This window comes from Muntiacus reevesi, chromosome 6 (assembly GCF_963930625.1).
Source record: "Muntiacus reevesi chromosome 6, mMunRee1.1, whole genome shotgun sequence".
Lineage (NCBI taxonomy): Eukaryota > Metazoa > Chordata > Mammalia > Artiodactyla > Cervidae > Muntiacus > Muntiacus reevesi.
This window is the reverse complement of record NC_089254.1, coordinates 9,286,650-9,302,636: the sequence shown is the minus strand read 5'-3', so window position 1 is coordinate 9,302,636 and position 15,987 is coordinate 9,286,650. Positions and strand designations below refer to the sequence as shown.

Genomic DNA, 15,987 nt, shown 5'->3' with positions numbered 1-15,987 from the left:
ATAACCAAAGAAAAAAGATTAATTGGTTCTTCTTAAAGGAATTTGATCTCTACAGTGCCTTGCCTGCATAGCATTTTTTAAAAAAGAGACAAAGGAAGAAATAAAGAAAAGAAACTCAAGAGAAATCTATTGCGCAAAAAACTTTTCTTTTTCAAACATCTCTATTTTGACGATTTTAAAATCTTGGGAGAATTAGCTCTTACAAGAATTAAGTATTTAAAATGTTCTGAAAAAACAAGAGAAAAGTAAAAGTGCTTCAAAACAGCCATCTTTTAACTGTGAAAAGTTTCAAAAAGTACTCAGGACATTTCTTTCATTACCATGAGCTCGAAGTAAAGCTTCAGCAGTAAATAGTGGAGCCTGGAGCATGTCTGCTGTTTCCACAATAAGCATATCTTTCAATCTACGAAGATCCTGAGGTCTTAATCCTTCATATGGCTTTAAAAAGAAGAAAAACAAAATTAAATTGGCTATTATACCTTTAGGAAGTTCTGCAAATCTGTAAATAAATATATATGGTTATCATTTATTTAATCTTTCAGTTCTGGGTTGGCAATGAAGCTAAAAAGGCACTCACTGTATCTTCCACTATCACGAATTTCAAAACTACTTCATCACAAGTTTTTTTTTAAGTTGGAAAGTAGATGCCTGGTCTCATGAACCTCATCACTCTAAAACAAAGAATTATACTATAACGACAAGATCATCTTACTTGATAGTTTGAAAAATCTAAATAATACTAAAAAAAAGCATTAGAAATAAAAACCTACAATTTCACCACTGACCAATGGTCATGATTAACGTTCTCAAGTATTTTTATCCAGTCTTTTCTTTCTGCAAATCAGCTGTATGTGAATATGTATGTATTCCCTTAGATACAGTTTTAATCACCGAACCACCAACATTTACACTTAGTAAGACTGAATTTGGAGAAAAGTGATTATGACATACTATTCAACTTACTCATAAATGTATTATCTCTGTTTATTCAAGTGTTTGTTAACACTCCATAAAGGTACTTTATCATTTCAGGTGTTTTTTATTCTTCTGTATTCCTTTATCCTTTCCCCCCTTGCTTTTAACAGAAAATATATAAAGAATAAAATCACAAATGTCTCACTATTCATAAGTTTATAAATGCCAAAATAACATGTTTTTTGTGACATGTTTTCCTCATTTCATTTCCCTAATTTCCCCATCCTGCTTATGGCAAGCACTACCATGAACTTGATTTGTAGCTACTGTAATAATAAGACATAACATTAGCAATATCACTAAGCAATTTGCCTTTATTTTTATTCAATATTGCATTTTTATTACTAATACTGATATAAATATCTACTTCAATCCTTTAAACAGATGTAACCAGTTTACTGCAGTAAGCACAGAACTAAAGGTAACAACTTAAAAAGCAGCAGAAATTCTGAACTACTTATCAGAACTACAACCACTGAGGATGTCCTTTGGTGACATTTATCAAATATTCCAGAGAGTTCTGGAAACCCCAGAACAGATGTAGTTAGTAAACCCCATCTTTTACAGTTGATTTACAGATATTTTAAAATTAGATATTAACTTTATTTCTTGTTTTGCTTTATTTAAATTATCATGGAAACCATTTCCTCAATTCTTACTCAACTCCATATGACAGGAACTCTATTCATCAAGGCTATTTCTCTCACTTGATACAAGTTTTCTAACCCTAACATGTCTTCTGGTAAGGATGCATATATAAGCAATGAGTGCATTCATGACAGGAAAGACTGACAGACTTGACTGCAAAAACACTGCCAAGATTTAAACATAAAAACTGTGTTGCTTTTAATACATAAGGAATCTGTGCAATCAGTAAATTTAAAATATCGAAAGTCACAAAAACACAAACATCCTTAAGTATATAAGCTCTTTACCTAACAAAATGGCCAACGTTTGAAGACAAAAAACAAAAAACCCAACAACCACCCTCAATATTGCTAAGGTTGTAGTGAAATAGTCCTCTGATATACTGTGGGTAAAAATAGTAGTTGGTATGTCATTAAAAACTAAGCATCACATCCCATGAGCCTTTAAAATATTCATCTTTTGACTCAGTAATCTTACTTACAGGAATTCATCCTAAGGTCTAATTGCAATGTGAACAAACTGGTCATCTGCACTGTTACTTATAAAAGTGACAAAATGCAACTAACTCAAATGTACTTTAAGGGAGTTAAAGGATATCTACATGTTAAGAGTAGTCAGCAGTCACTCAAAATATTTCTGGTAAGTTTATAAATATCAAGAAATGTTAAGGAAAATAAAAAAGTACAGGATACAAAATGTCCAATATCATCACACTGATGACAAATGGAAGGCAAAATGTTACAAGTATTATTTATAAGTGGTAGAACAATGAATATTTAAAATTTTTACTTTGCTTTTTATAAAGAGCATGTTTGGTTGAAAAAGTTTAATTAAAAAAAATTAAAGAAAAGTCACTGGGGCTGTTAAAGAGCTTTAAACACTGGCAGAGTATGCACTCAGTCAGTCGGCAGTGTTACTCTTTTTATAAATGATGGTAAAGCCTTATACTGAATACACCACAAGGCACACTCTATTAATAGTCTACTATACTGATACATGCATTCAGCTATACTGCCATGAATCTCTACATATTATAGGTATCCTATGACCCTAACTAGAAAAAAAAATTAACCTTAACTTCGAATATAGTTTATTATTATATCCCTCTCTAGGGACTAACTAAAAAGAAATTAAAAAGGGAAATTTAATCCAAACTATCCTTTAAACAGTACCCCCAAATCATCATGTACAGCTTGCTTTTAAGTTAATTTATAAAATACAGCTTTTCACGCAGAAACTCACAAATCCCTTCACGATTAAATTTGAGTATTCATTCTAGCCTAGAAGTTATTCACTATATATAACACTGCTTCTAGAAAATGTGCTCTAAGTTCAGATTTGGGACTCCAGGTATTTTTCTTGGCTACTGATAATGAAAAACAACATTTCTTGATATTCCCAGTGGTGGCAGCTGTATATTTCCTGGTATTAATTCCTAAATGTTCCTCTTTAGAGTAGCCTTCATTCTACCTAACTTATGTTGAACAAAATAAAATTTGATTTTAGATATATTAAGAAAGGAATAATGTAAAGCAACCTGTATAGATTCCTTTTTAAAAAAAATACACAGCTTAAAACTTAAATAAGTAACAATGGAGGAAAAATAGTTCTTGAAGGAAAAAGACATACTGCCTACATGAACATGTAACATGATCACTCTGAATCTCTGCAATTGAACTAGGTTATGTGAAGCATTTTAATACATTGTTTAGTCTTAGGTCAGTAGGAGTCCAATATGCTACTGGGAAAGAAAGGGGAAATGCTCCAGAAAGAATGAAGAGGCTGGGCCAAAGCGAAAATCATGCTGAGTTGTGGGTGTGGTCTGGTGGGGAAAGTAAAGTCTGATTCTATAAATAAAAATAACACATTGGAACCCAGGATGTTAGGGTCCATGAATCAAGGTGAATTGGCTGTTGTCAAGCAGACGGCAAGAGTGTGACCATCCACATCTCAGGAATCACTGAACTAATTAAAATGGGCAGGAATGGGAGAATTTAATTCAGATGACCATTATATCTACTACTGTGGGCAAGAATCCCTTAGAAGAAATGGAGTAGCTGTCATAGTCAACAAGAGAGTCCGAAATGCAGTACTTGGGTGCAATCTCAAAAACAACAGAATGATCTTGGTTCACTTCCAAGGCAAACCTTTCAGCATCAGAGTAACCCAAGTCTATTAGCTCCAAACACTAACATTGAAAAAGCTGAAGTTGAATGATTCTATGAAGACCTACAAGACATTCTAGAACTAACACTAAAAAAAGATGCCCTTTTCATCACAGGAGACTGAAATACAAAAGTAGGAAGTCAAGAGAAACCTGGAGTAATAGGCAAGTTTGGCTTTGGAGTACAAAATGAAGCAGGGCAAAGGCTGACAGAGTTTTGCCAAGAGAAAGCACTGGTCATAGCAAACACCCTCTTCCAACAACACAAGAGAAGACTCTACCTATGGACATCACCAGATGGTCAACACCAAAATCAGACTGATTATATTGTTTGTAGCTAAAGATGGAGAAGCTCTACACAGTCAGCAAAAACAAGACCAGGAGCTGACTGTGACTCAGATCATGAACTCCTTATTGCAAAATTCAGACCGAAATAGAAGTAGGGAAACCACTAGACCATTCTGGTATGACCTAAATCAAATCCCTTATGATTATACACGGGAGGTGATGAATCAATTCAAGGAATTAGATCTGGTAGACAGAGTGCCTCAAGCACTATGGACGGATGTTCGTAACACTGTACAGGAGGTGGTGACTAAAACCATCTCCAAGAAAAAAGAAATGCAAGAAGGCAACATGGTTGTTTAAGGAGGTGTTAAAAATAGCTGAGAAAAGAAAAAAGTGAAAGTCAAAGGAAAGAGGGAAAGATATACCCATCTGAAGGTAGAGTTCCAGAGAACAGCAAGGAGAGATAAGAAATTCTTCTTAGGTGAACAATGCAAAGAAACAGAGGAAAACAATAGACTGGGAAAGACTACAGATCTCTTAAAAAAATTGGAGATACCAAGGGAACATTTCATGCAAAGATGAGCACAATGAAGGACAGAAACAGGAAGGACCTAACAGAGGCAGAAGAGACTAAGAAGAGATGGCAAGAATACACAAAAGGACTGTACAAAAAAGGCCTTAATGACCCACATAACCCTAGAGCCAGACACCTTGGAGTGCGAAGTCAGGTGGGCCTTAGGAGGCATCACTACGAACAAAGCTGGTGAATGTGATGGAATTTCTGCTGAGCTATTTCACATCCTAAAAGATGATGCTTTTAAAGTGCTGGACTCAATATGCCAGCAAATTTGGAAAACCCAACAGTGACCACAGAACTGGAAAAGGTCTGTTTTCATTCCAATCCCAAAGAAAGGCAATACCAAAGAATGTTCAAACTACCATAATATTGTACTCATTTCACATACTAGCAAAGTAATGCTCAAAATCCTTCATGCTCGGCTTAAACAGTACGTGAATCAAGAACTTCCAGATTTTCAAGCTGGATTTAGAAAAAGCAGAGGAATCAGAAATCAAATTGTCAACATTCACTGGATCATAGAGAAAGCAAGGGAATTCCAAAAAAAATTCCATCTACTTCTGCTTCATTGACTTTTCTAAAGCCTTTGACTATGTGGATTACAACAAACAGGAAAATTCTTAAAGAGAAAGGAATACCAGATCACCTTACTTATCTCCTGAGAAACCTGTATAAAGGACAAGAAGCAACTGTTAGAACTAGACATGGAACAGCAGACTGGTTCAAAATTGGGAAAGGAGTATGTCAAGGCTGTATACTGTCACCCTGCTTACTTATAAGCAGAGTACATCATGTGAAACGCCAGGCTGGATGAATCACTAGCTGGAAACAAGATTGTTGGGAGAAATATCAATAACCTCATATATGCAGATGACACTAATGGCACAAAGTGAAGAGGAACTAAAGAGCTGCTTAATGAAGGTGCAAAAGAAGAGTGAAAAAGCTAGCTTAAAACTCAACATTCAAAAAAAATAAACATCATAGCATCCAGTCCAATCACTTCAGGCAGAAAGATGGGGCAAAAGTGGAAACAGTGACATATTTTATTTTCTTGAGCTCCAAAATCAGTGCAGACAATGTCTGCTGTCATAAAATTAAAAGTTGCTTGCTCATTGGAAGAAAAGCTATGACAAACCTAGAGAGCGTATTAAAAAGCAGAGACATCACTTTGATGACAAAGCTCTGTACAGTCAAAGCTATGGTTTTTCCAGCAGTCATGTATGGAAGTGAGAGCTGGACCATAAAGAAGGCTGAGCATCAAAAAACTAATGCTTTCAAATTGTGGTGCTGGAGAAGATTCTTGAGAGTCCCTTGGACAGCAGGAAGCTCAAACCAGACAATCCTAAAGGAAATCAGTCCTGAATATTCACTGGAAGGACTGATGCGGAAGCTCCAACACTTTGGCCACCTGATATGTAGAGCCAACTCATTGGAAAAAACCTTGACGCTGGGAAAAGATTGAGGGCAGGAGGAAAAGGGGGTAACAGAGGATAAGATGGTTGGATGGCATCACTGACTCAATGACATGAGTTTAAGCAAACTCTGGGAGATAGTGAAGGACAGGGAACTGGCATGTTGCAGTCCATGGGGTCGCAAAGAGGTGGACACAACTTACTGACTCAAAAACAACAACATGAAAAAAAAAACCCAACAACAACAACATGGAGGCAGTATCTCTCTCTACCGCAGGAAGGATTAAAATGAAGGTGCCTTTCTCTTTTCTGTTGCAAAGATAAACTGTTTCTATTTTCAGATTAATACAAACCATCAATAACCTTCAAAGTAGTCCAATACTGATACCAAGAAAGAAAAAGTAAACTACTCTAAAGACAAACAGGGAATAAAAGTGCCTCTTTTGCATCAGTGCATATTACTGCTACCAAAATACCACTGGAGAAAAGTGAAAGAGTCCAACATATAAACTGCACCACTTTGATGCCATGTATAAAGTGATAGTATCTTCAAAAACTGTTGCAGAAGAGACTATGACAAAGGAGTTATTAAAGAAATATTTATTTTCCCCCACAACTAAAATAGCTTTCCCCTGATTATATAGGTGAAATAAGTTCACTGTTAGAAAAAAATGGAAAAAAAACCTAGGTATTTATTGACCAAGTATATTGGTAACCGTTAAAATTTTAAAAGACACTTGGGGAAGAAGAGGATATTTCCAATTTCTCTCAGTATCAACCTCACATTAGCTGAGCCCTGAGCTTAGCCTGGCTCAGTGGTAAAGAATCTGCCTGCCAATGTGGGTGACAGGAGACTCAGGTTCCATCCTGGGCTGGTAAGTTCCCCTGGAGAAGGGAATGGCTACCCACTGCAGTGTTCTTGACTGGACAATCCCATGGACAGAGGAGCCTGGCGGGCTGTAGTCCATGGGGTTGCAAAGAGTCGGACATGACTGAGCACACGGCACAGAGCTTACTTAGCCTGAGAAAGAGTGGGGAAAGAACAGGCAGAGAAAGACTCAGGGCTCTCAGAGGAAAGCAGCTACCCCCTCCTAAGTGTGGTAGCCAGCCAAGGCAATGGCCAACCATACTGGTTCCCTGTCAGAAAAGGAGCTTCGAGCCTTCCTGAGTTATAGGCTGGGAGGGGAGAGGGAAGGATGGGTTCTTGAGATGGCTTTCACAGTACTGTATTGCTCAGCTTTTCCTTCCCTTATCTAGCTACAGTCACACAGTCTTCTCTCACAGAGCCTGACTCTTACTAGAGTCCTTGCTCTTTCTTTGGGGGGTTGGATAAATTAAGCACCCCCATTCCCAGCTATCACTCTAATATATCACCTTGTTTTTATTTCTTCATATCAGTTACAACTCTCAGATATTGTGTTCATTTATTTTTTAATCTTACTTCTGAGCATCTCTCGACCTTTGCTAGAGTATAAGCTTCTAGAGGGCAGGAGATCTTTGTTCCTCACTGTATCCCTAATTTCTGTTAAAATAGTGTCTGGTAAAGTAGTCACTCAAAATTTTGTCAATGATGGGGTGAAGAAGAAGACTGCCCTTTACAGACTAATCACCTGGAGGAAAGGACTAAATTAAAATGTGTCAGGACTTCCCTGGCGGTCCAGCAGTTAAGGCCTCGCCTCCCAATGCAGGGGGCGCGGGTTCAGCCCCTGGTCAGGTCGCTAAGATCCCATGTGGCTCGTGGCCAAAGTACCAAAACATAAAACAGAAGCAATATGGTAACAAATTCAGTAAAAACTTTAAAAACAGTTCACATTAAAAAAAAAAAATCTTTAAAGTAATCTTTAACTAAAGAAAACACGATAGGTAAAACAATATAAATCTTTTAATTTTAAGAAACTTTTTTTGGCCATATGGAGAGGTAGGAGCTTACAAACCGTCAGAAATTCATGGGAAATTAAAAAACAGACAATAGAGTAATTTTTCTAAACACAAACAAATAATAGTTATATAAGTCCTATCAGAACCAAGTTAGCACTGAATAAACATTGAGAAATCAATCACTTTTAGAGGAAAAAATTTACTGTGTATTACAATAACTTCTTTATTTAAGTATTATCTATGGATGTCCACTGTACAAGCAGTGCTTTCAGACATGGAAAGTATTCTGCTGAATAAGAAAGTTATGATTCTGGCACTCACAGAGTTGACAATCTAATAAAAGAGAAAGGGGGTAAACAAGTAAACAAATACATAAAATAATTAAAGCATGTGATAAAAATAAACAGGGTACTATGATAAAGAGTAATGGAAGGAGAGGGGCCTACTTCAGAAGAATGGTCTAAGACTGCCTCTTTGAAGATCTGATATAGTCAAGAGAAAACTTGGGAGATGATTTCAGACATAAGGAATAGTAAGTGGAAAAAGCCTTAGTGTAGTCTAAGTACCATAGAATGCCAGAAAAGTCATTTAAGATAAGGTTGGAAAGGTAAATAGCAGCAAGACCATATAAATTCTTATGTCTGAGCAAACAGTTTGGATTTTATTCTAAGTGCCATGAAAATCACTAAATGGTTAAGTGGTATGATCTAATTTAATAACGTCACTCTGGCTACTGTGCACAAAACGGATTCTAAGGGGACTAGAACAGAAGGCAGGAAACCAGTGAGGAAACCACTATAGCAGTTCAGATGAAGAGTGAAGGTGGAAAGGATGACTGAGGGAGGGAGGAGTAGAGAACCAGAGAAGTAAATGGATTTAGGTTATATTTTTGCAAGTAAATTGACAGAACTTCCAGATTGTTTGGATGTGATGAACTGAAAATGTTGCCACATTTATGCTTGAGTGGGTGGAGGTAATGTTTACTGATACAAGAAGACTTAAAGGAAAGTCAGGAAGCAAAGTCACTACAGCCCAGGGAAGAAGTGTCTCACCAGGGCGCTCAGGGCTGGTGCACTGGGATGATCCAGAGGGATGAGATGGGGAGGGAGGTGGGTGGGGAGTTCAGGATGGGGGACACATGAACACCCATGGCTGATTCATGTAAATGTATGGCAAAACCCACTACAATACTGTAAAGTAATTGGCCTCCAATTAAAATAAATAAAGTAAACAAAGGAAAAAAGAAAAGAAGTGTCTCACTAAGAAGGGAGTGGTTAATTGTGTCAAGTGGTGCTGCAGAATTCGGGTGAGATGAGGAGAGAAAAGCATCAAGTAAGAGGAGGAGAGAAAAGGATTTGGCAAGATGGTGACTCTTGATGTCTATGTCAGTGCAGTTCCATCAGAGTAGAAGGGAAGAAAGTTACCCTGCAAAGGGCTGGAGAGTGAAGGGAAGGTGAGGAAGTCAGTATGTACAGACAACTCTTTAAATTTTGTTTTTCTCATATGAAGATCAGAGAAATGGGGCTATAACTGAAGGGGGACAGAGACAGGAAGAGTGGTTAATGGAGAAGTTGTTTTGTATTTTAAGATGGGCGTAATCCAAGCATGTTTGTTGAGAAGAGCAATCCAGACAAGCAGAGACTGAGGAACAGGAGGACTGGAGTCTTGGAGTCAGCATCTCTCTATATAATTAAACATATATATGGGGCTTCCCTCATAGCTTAGTTGGTAAAGAATCCGCCTGCAATGCAGGAGACTCCGGTTCAATTCCTGGGTCAGGAAGATCCCCTGGAAAAGGGATAGGCTACCGACTCCAGTATTCTGGCCTGGGTCACAAAGAGTCAGACATGACTGAGTGACTTTCACACACACACACAAATGTACATATGTCAAAGGACAGGTTTTCTAGATGTTTTTCATACTCATGGCTTTTTTAGATGTATTTTCATACTTATGGCTATACAGATGCAGAAGGTATAGCATACAGCAAAGAAGACCACGTAAACTGGCTTTTAAAGAAGAAAAAAAAAATTTAGTACAATATTTGCATAATCTCTTTCATTAAAAAAACTTACCTCTCGTTTATCTAAAGCAGCATATTCAGCTTCTATTTCTTCAGCTTCAGGATCTCGTGAGAAAACCATTTGAGATTCTAGATTGAGGGCCAAATCTTTGTGGTGTTGCTTTTCAGCACAATCACAAGGAGTATCTTTATTCTCATTCTCAGCAAACAGGTCTCCTCCATGTTTTACTAAAAGCTAAAAAAGATTTTTTCAAAAAACTTGCACCTATAGATTTAAATGACAAGTTATTCCATGCTACATATTAAAACTTTTTAATATAATAAAAGAAGCATGACAAAAAATCAATAATATGTAATAATATGAATTGACAGTAAAAGTTAGATACCAGTGGCTTCTGATTTTAAGATAAGCAATTATTGTTAATCGGTGTTAAGATGACTTCCTTTGGTTAAAAACAACAAACCTGTTTCTTAAATTTTATAAAGAAATTCTTGAACATTCTGTCCAATCCAAAGTTTTACTTAAAAATGAATAATTTTATAGCTATTCAATGCTTTAAATTTTATACATTTCTACAAATCTTTCTTAAACAATAAGGACATAACCACTAACACCTGATGTCCTGGCAAGGCAGACAAAAATTTTCATTTGTATCATTCATCATCCAGTTAAACACTGAAATGAAATTAGGTTGAGCAAATCACTGAAGCAAAACTGTTTCCAATATTACTCAAAATAAGCAATGGGAATAGCAGTTCACAGCCAAGGTGAGAAGATACTCTATCAAATCTCTTGATATTTAAAGGAAGGATTTCACCCAAAGAAATCCCACTTGTAAAAATGCATGAAAGAGTAACAATGTGTTTACTACTGAGGTTTCTGCTGATTTTGTAGAAGCTTAATACACTGTTACTAAGGGCTGTAGGTTCAAGGTTCCCCATTACAACTGCAGAGGCACTGGGAAGGACAGGAATACCATGAGGGCCATAATCCAGGACACCCCAGGACAGCCTAACAGTCAGTCACAGAGCCGGTTCTTTTACAGAATTCACTCACCACCATATAACACAGTAACAGACACCACCTATTGTTTTCTAAGTGCCAAGCACTATGTTGAGACTTCTAATACATATTCTTATTTAATGTTAACAACCCCAGGTAGCAGGGATACTATGATGTTTCAGAAGAGTTAAATAACTTGACCAAAATTACCCAACTAATAAGCAGCAGAACTGGGATTCAGACACAAGTCTGACCAAGTTCTTAAAGACACTGTACTGACACAAAGAACAGGCTGATCACAAACATTAGAGAAGTCACATGTATCCTGGGCCTACCGTAAAGTTCTGGCCAGATCTCATTTATGATCTAAAACATGCATACTTCTTAGCGATTTTCATTGTTTAAGGGAGTTAATCAAAATGGTAGCTTCTTTTCATTTTCTTCCAAATTTTATCTCCTTTCCCTCCAACAAACACAGATCTTCCTGTAAAATTCCTTTATTGCTTCTGCAATTCTCATGGTTCCTCTACAGTCATCCCAAGAGGCCCTGACAAAATAAGGGACCTACACCAATGCCAGACCTGGAAGCCACTGACAAGCCTAGTGGACATGACTCTGGCTTCTTGCTCTAGGCCAAAGGTATTCCTCAGAGCTAAGATGGTTTATAACATTTTTTAAGTTGTAAAAACAAGCAAACAAATCAAGAAGAATATGAAACAGACTTGTGGTCTCAAAGCTTAAAATAGTTACACATTACATCTGGCTTTTTCTTTTTTTTTTAACATCTGGCCCTTTAAAAGAAAAAAAAATATGTGAAGCATAAGTCTCAGCAGTCACTGTTACCATCTGGAACCGTTCAGTCTAAATGCGGTCTGGGGACCAGTGGTATCACTGGGGGTTTGTTAGAAATGCTGAATCTCAGTGTTACCACCCAAGCCCCTCCCCTCCAGACCTCTAAATCAGAATCTGATTCTAATCTCAAGGAGATTCTTAGGCACATGAAAGTCTAACAAGCAATGACCCTACACTCTGGCCTAAGTGATATGGAGACTGGCATATTTATATTACCTACTCTATTTAATACTGGGAAGTAGTAAGCCCACAGGCTTACCATACCAACTGCAGGATCTATTACTGTTTTCAGCCTTTCAGCTTCACAGGTTCACAGCTTCACCAACACAAAACAATTTGCTTCTGACTGCTACAGAACTAAGAGCTGACTTTGTTTTCTGGTTCTTTATTCAGAGCAGTAGGAAATGATTTCTAAAAAGCACACTGGGATAGCTTTCAAAGCCATGATTTGATTTATGTCCAAAATAGATACTACCACAGAAGACATTCCAAATATTAGCAAACAAGATAAATCATATTTAACTTAATTATCCCAGTCTTTAGCAAAAGCAAAGACAACAAAATTTAAGAGGCTGTGCCATTCCAAAATATTGGTGAGAGGAACCTTCCAGTCTGCATTCCATGGGGTTAAAAAAAAAAAAAAAAAACGTGTATGGAGAGGGAATGTGTGAGAAGTCATTGTTGAGAGTCACTTTTGACAATTTTCAGAAGTTGAGATTTCTTACCTTGACTGGTGATCTGTCTTCGAAAGCAGTCCCAAAATGAGTCTGATGGGAGTGAGGTGAGAGGTCCCAAAAACCTGTATCTCATTGCTGGAGAGACACCCGTAATGGGTGATGGAAGGGAAGGTTTGTGTTTGCAGTGTGTCCATTTGTCTTGGCAAGGAAATCAATGTATATGCTACTTTTGGCAGAGAAGCTAGCTAGCTAATAGCAGTGCTGCCTGACAATGGAGGAGGGAATTTTAAAAAAGTGTTTCAGCATACTGACCTTTGGGGCCTAAGGTCGAAACACCAGTAAAAAGAAGATGTCAAGACATGCTAAACTTCTGCTACATGAGTTAGTCGCTCAGTCGTATTCAACTCTTTGCAACCCCATGGTCTGTAGCCCACCAGGCTCCTCTGTCCATGGAATTTTCCAGGCAAGAATACTGGAGTGGGTTGCCATTCCCTTCTCCAGGGGATCTTCTCAACACAAGAGATCAAACCTGGGTCTCCCACATTGCAGGTGGACTCCTTAATGTTTGAGCCACCATTTTCCGCATAAAGTCAGGTGTTTTGCTTTAGCATAATAGGGAGTTACACCTGGTTTTGAAGAGGCAGTTTTTAAATGCTTCAACCAAAGCATCCAAGTATCCTTTTCTTCATTCTCAAGCAAGGAGAACTGAATATTTCATATATATGTTTTTAGCCTGTTTCACATACTTGGTGGTATATATAATTTTCTACCTTAAAAGGAACATCCAATTATCACCATCTCAGCACATCTGTTTATCGACGTTGTCTTCCTTTCTATTCATAATCCCACAGGAAGAGGGGAAGGACAGCTGCGAGTTGATGACAAATCCCTTTCCACCCCTTTGATCCTTCACCTAAATGGCTGGTGACTCTGCACAAGTCATTTAACTTCTGTAAGTCTCAGTTTACACAGGTCCATTTGTAAACTGAGGCTTACATTATCTTGAGAAAAAATGTAAAAAGGAAGATGATTCTTAAGAGTCTGTTCTCGTTGTAAAATCACCATTTCCTGATCTGTCTCCTCGCTGACCTGAGCACTCCGTCACTCCCATCCTTCACTCTCTGACTCCACTGGCTCCTGGCAGAGGCGCCCCTATCTTAATTCTGTTAGTCCTCTAATGACTTCCTTAATACTTTCTCAGCCACATTTCTGAAATCAGTGCCTGACACTCACTGTCTCTACATTTCCTCAGCAAATGACTCAATTTCTCCCAGCAATCTAACTTCTACTCTGCCCACTTCACTCTAATGTTATTCCTGAAAGTCACTAATACCTCTCAAAGCCAGGAGCCTTTCTGAGTCTTCTATTTCCTTGCCCTTTCTGAAGCATGTCAAATGACTGACTGCTGCCTCTACTTGAAATTCTTCTCTTGGCATCCTCGACGCTGGATTATTTTGGTTCTCTTCTCTGCTTTTTTGTTTTTTTGTTGTAGGCCACTTCTTGTTCTCATTCCCTTTAAACACAGACATTCTCCAAGTTGATGCTGTGACTTTAATTCTGTAATTTTATCTATAATCTAAAGTCCTGTCCTTGGATTTGTCATCTATACTTTATCTTGCTTTTAGTTATCAACTCTATGGAGATAACATTTAATTCTAAATCTATATTCATTACCCCCAGTTAGTTCTAATTTTTAACAGCCTGAGTATCATTTCATGTGGATAATCTAAGGCCTCAATCTTCTTCTAAATGACAATTCAAGATATTCGCCTTTCCTTCTAACCAATTCTGTCACCTCATTTCACTTTTAATTTTTTTCCTTATACTATTTAAGTACAGTTCACATACAACACCTGAACTCACTTTTTAGATGTCTTGTCAATTGCTAGCAGGCTTCAAAGTGAACTAGGTTCAAAATCATGCTCAGTTTACTTAAAAATAAAGTTAATTTGCTTTACTCTAATTATAGATATGACAGCAGATTGTTATACAAAATGCAGAAAAATCAAAGTGAGAAAATTATATTATCCAAAGATAGCTCACCATTGTTAATATTAATATTTTAAAGTCTTCATTATCTTTAACCTTTGTCTTACTTTCTTGTATCAACTGACCAAGTCACCAAAATGCATTTGTCTCATTCTTTCCGTTTCTAATACCACCACACATATCCAGGCTCTTTATCAGTTCACAGTAGAATCAATGCAATAATATCCTAACTCCTATCACTCCTTCTAGTATATTGGTTTTCAACCTTGGCTGTACACTGGAATCATCTGGAGAACTTTTATTACAGGGGGCCCACGCTCAGAAATCCGATTTTATTGGTTTGAGATATGGTCTACAGAATGGGATTTTGTGTGCAGACATGGTTACAGCCACTGTTCCAACACAAAGGTTTCCAAATTGTTTAAGAATCACTTGGGTAGTCCGATAGTTATAACAGGGTGACCTGGAAGGGAGACTAAGTACACGCACATTTTACAGATGATCTCATTGTGGGCCCCACAGATTACTGCTCTCAGGTAAGGCTTCTCAAACTTTAATGTGAATATGGGTGACTTTAGGGTTCCTGTTAAACTACAGATTCAGAATCATGTGATCTGAGATGAGCCCTGAGATGCTGCATCCTCAACAATACCCAAACTGATGCCAAAACCAGTCTGGGGAACAGTGTCTGGGTAGCAATGCTTTAAGAACCACTCCTTTAGAAGTACCCCCTTTCAAATAAAATCTATTCTACATTACAACCACTAGGCTAATCTTACTATATTTGCTTTCACAATCGCACCAATCAAAAAAATTAAATGACTCAATTTTCTATAAATAAATTTCAAATTCTTGGCATTAGCACTTAGGATTTTCTACTTACTATGGCTTCTATTTTCATTTTAAATCATCTGTCTTATCAAACCTCTGCAAGATATTTCAATTTGCATATGTTTGAGATATAGAACAGTCCTTCTCAAACTGCAACATGCAAATGAATAACCAATGAAACTTGCTTAAAGTATTCCTGGAGTCTACCCCAGAGATTCCTATTTGGTATCTGGAGGTCTGGCAGGCACAAGAATTTGTATTTACAACAAGAGTTACTGATGCTACAGGTCTGAGGACCACATTTTGAGTAGCCTCCTCCAAATATTTAAACTGAAGTCTTATCCACTCAAATATTACTACTATCCAAAACATTTTCTAGGATTAGGAAAATTAAAATGATCTTTATTCCCTTCAATGCCTGTAACAATATTTTGGATGTAATAATGAAATCATAACTATCTTGATTAAAAATTAGGAAACCGAGGCCCAGACAGGCACAGTTACTCCCAGTTGCTAAGCTGGGACCACAATTTCCTTATTCTTTTTTACAGTTTTAAAACCCCAGGTGCTAAAAACACAATATAATTAAGTAAAACTTTTCAGTATAACTTGTGAATGATTTTTATGGCTTTTCAAGGAAGTGTGAAATGCTCTGACAGCTGCTCAGTGT

General features: G+C 37.3%; 1 protein-coding gene across 4 annotated transcripts in view; it reads right to left on the bottom strand.

Annotated features, from left to right (window-relative positions):
- Positions 1 to 15,987, bottom strand: part of ANKIB1 (ankyrin repeat and IBR domain containing 1) — a 155,148-nt gene that overhangs the window by 57,150 nt on the left and 82,011 nt on the right. For all 4 annotated transcript variants that reach the window (XM_065938579.1, XM_065938580.1, XM_065938578.1 and 1 more), the window contains 2 exons: positions 10,018 to 10,200; positions 321 to 438 (listed from right to left, as the gene is read on the bottom strand). In XM_065938579.1, the coding sequence (XP_065794651.1) occupies positions 321 to 438; positions 10,018 to 10,200 (301 nt within the window). The remainder of the gene's footprint in view (positions 1 to 320; positions 439 to 10,017; positions 10,201 to 15,987) is intronic.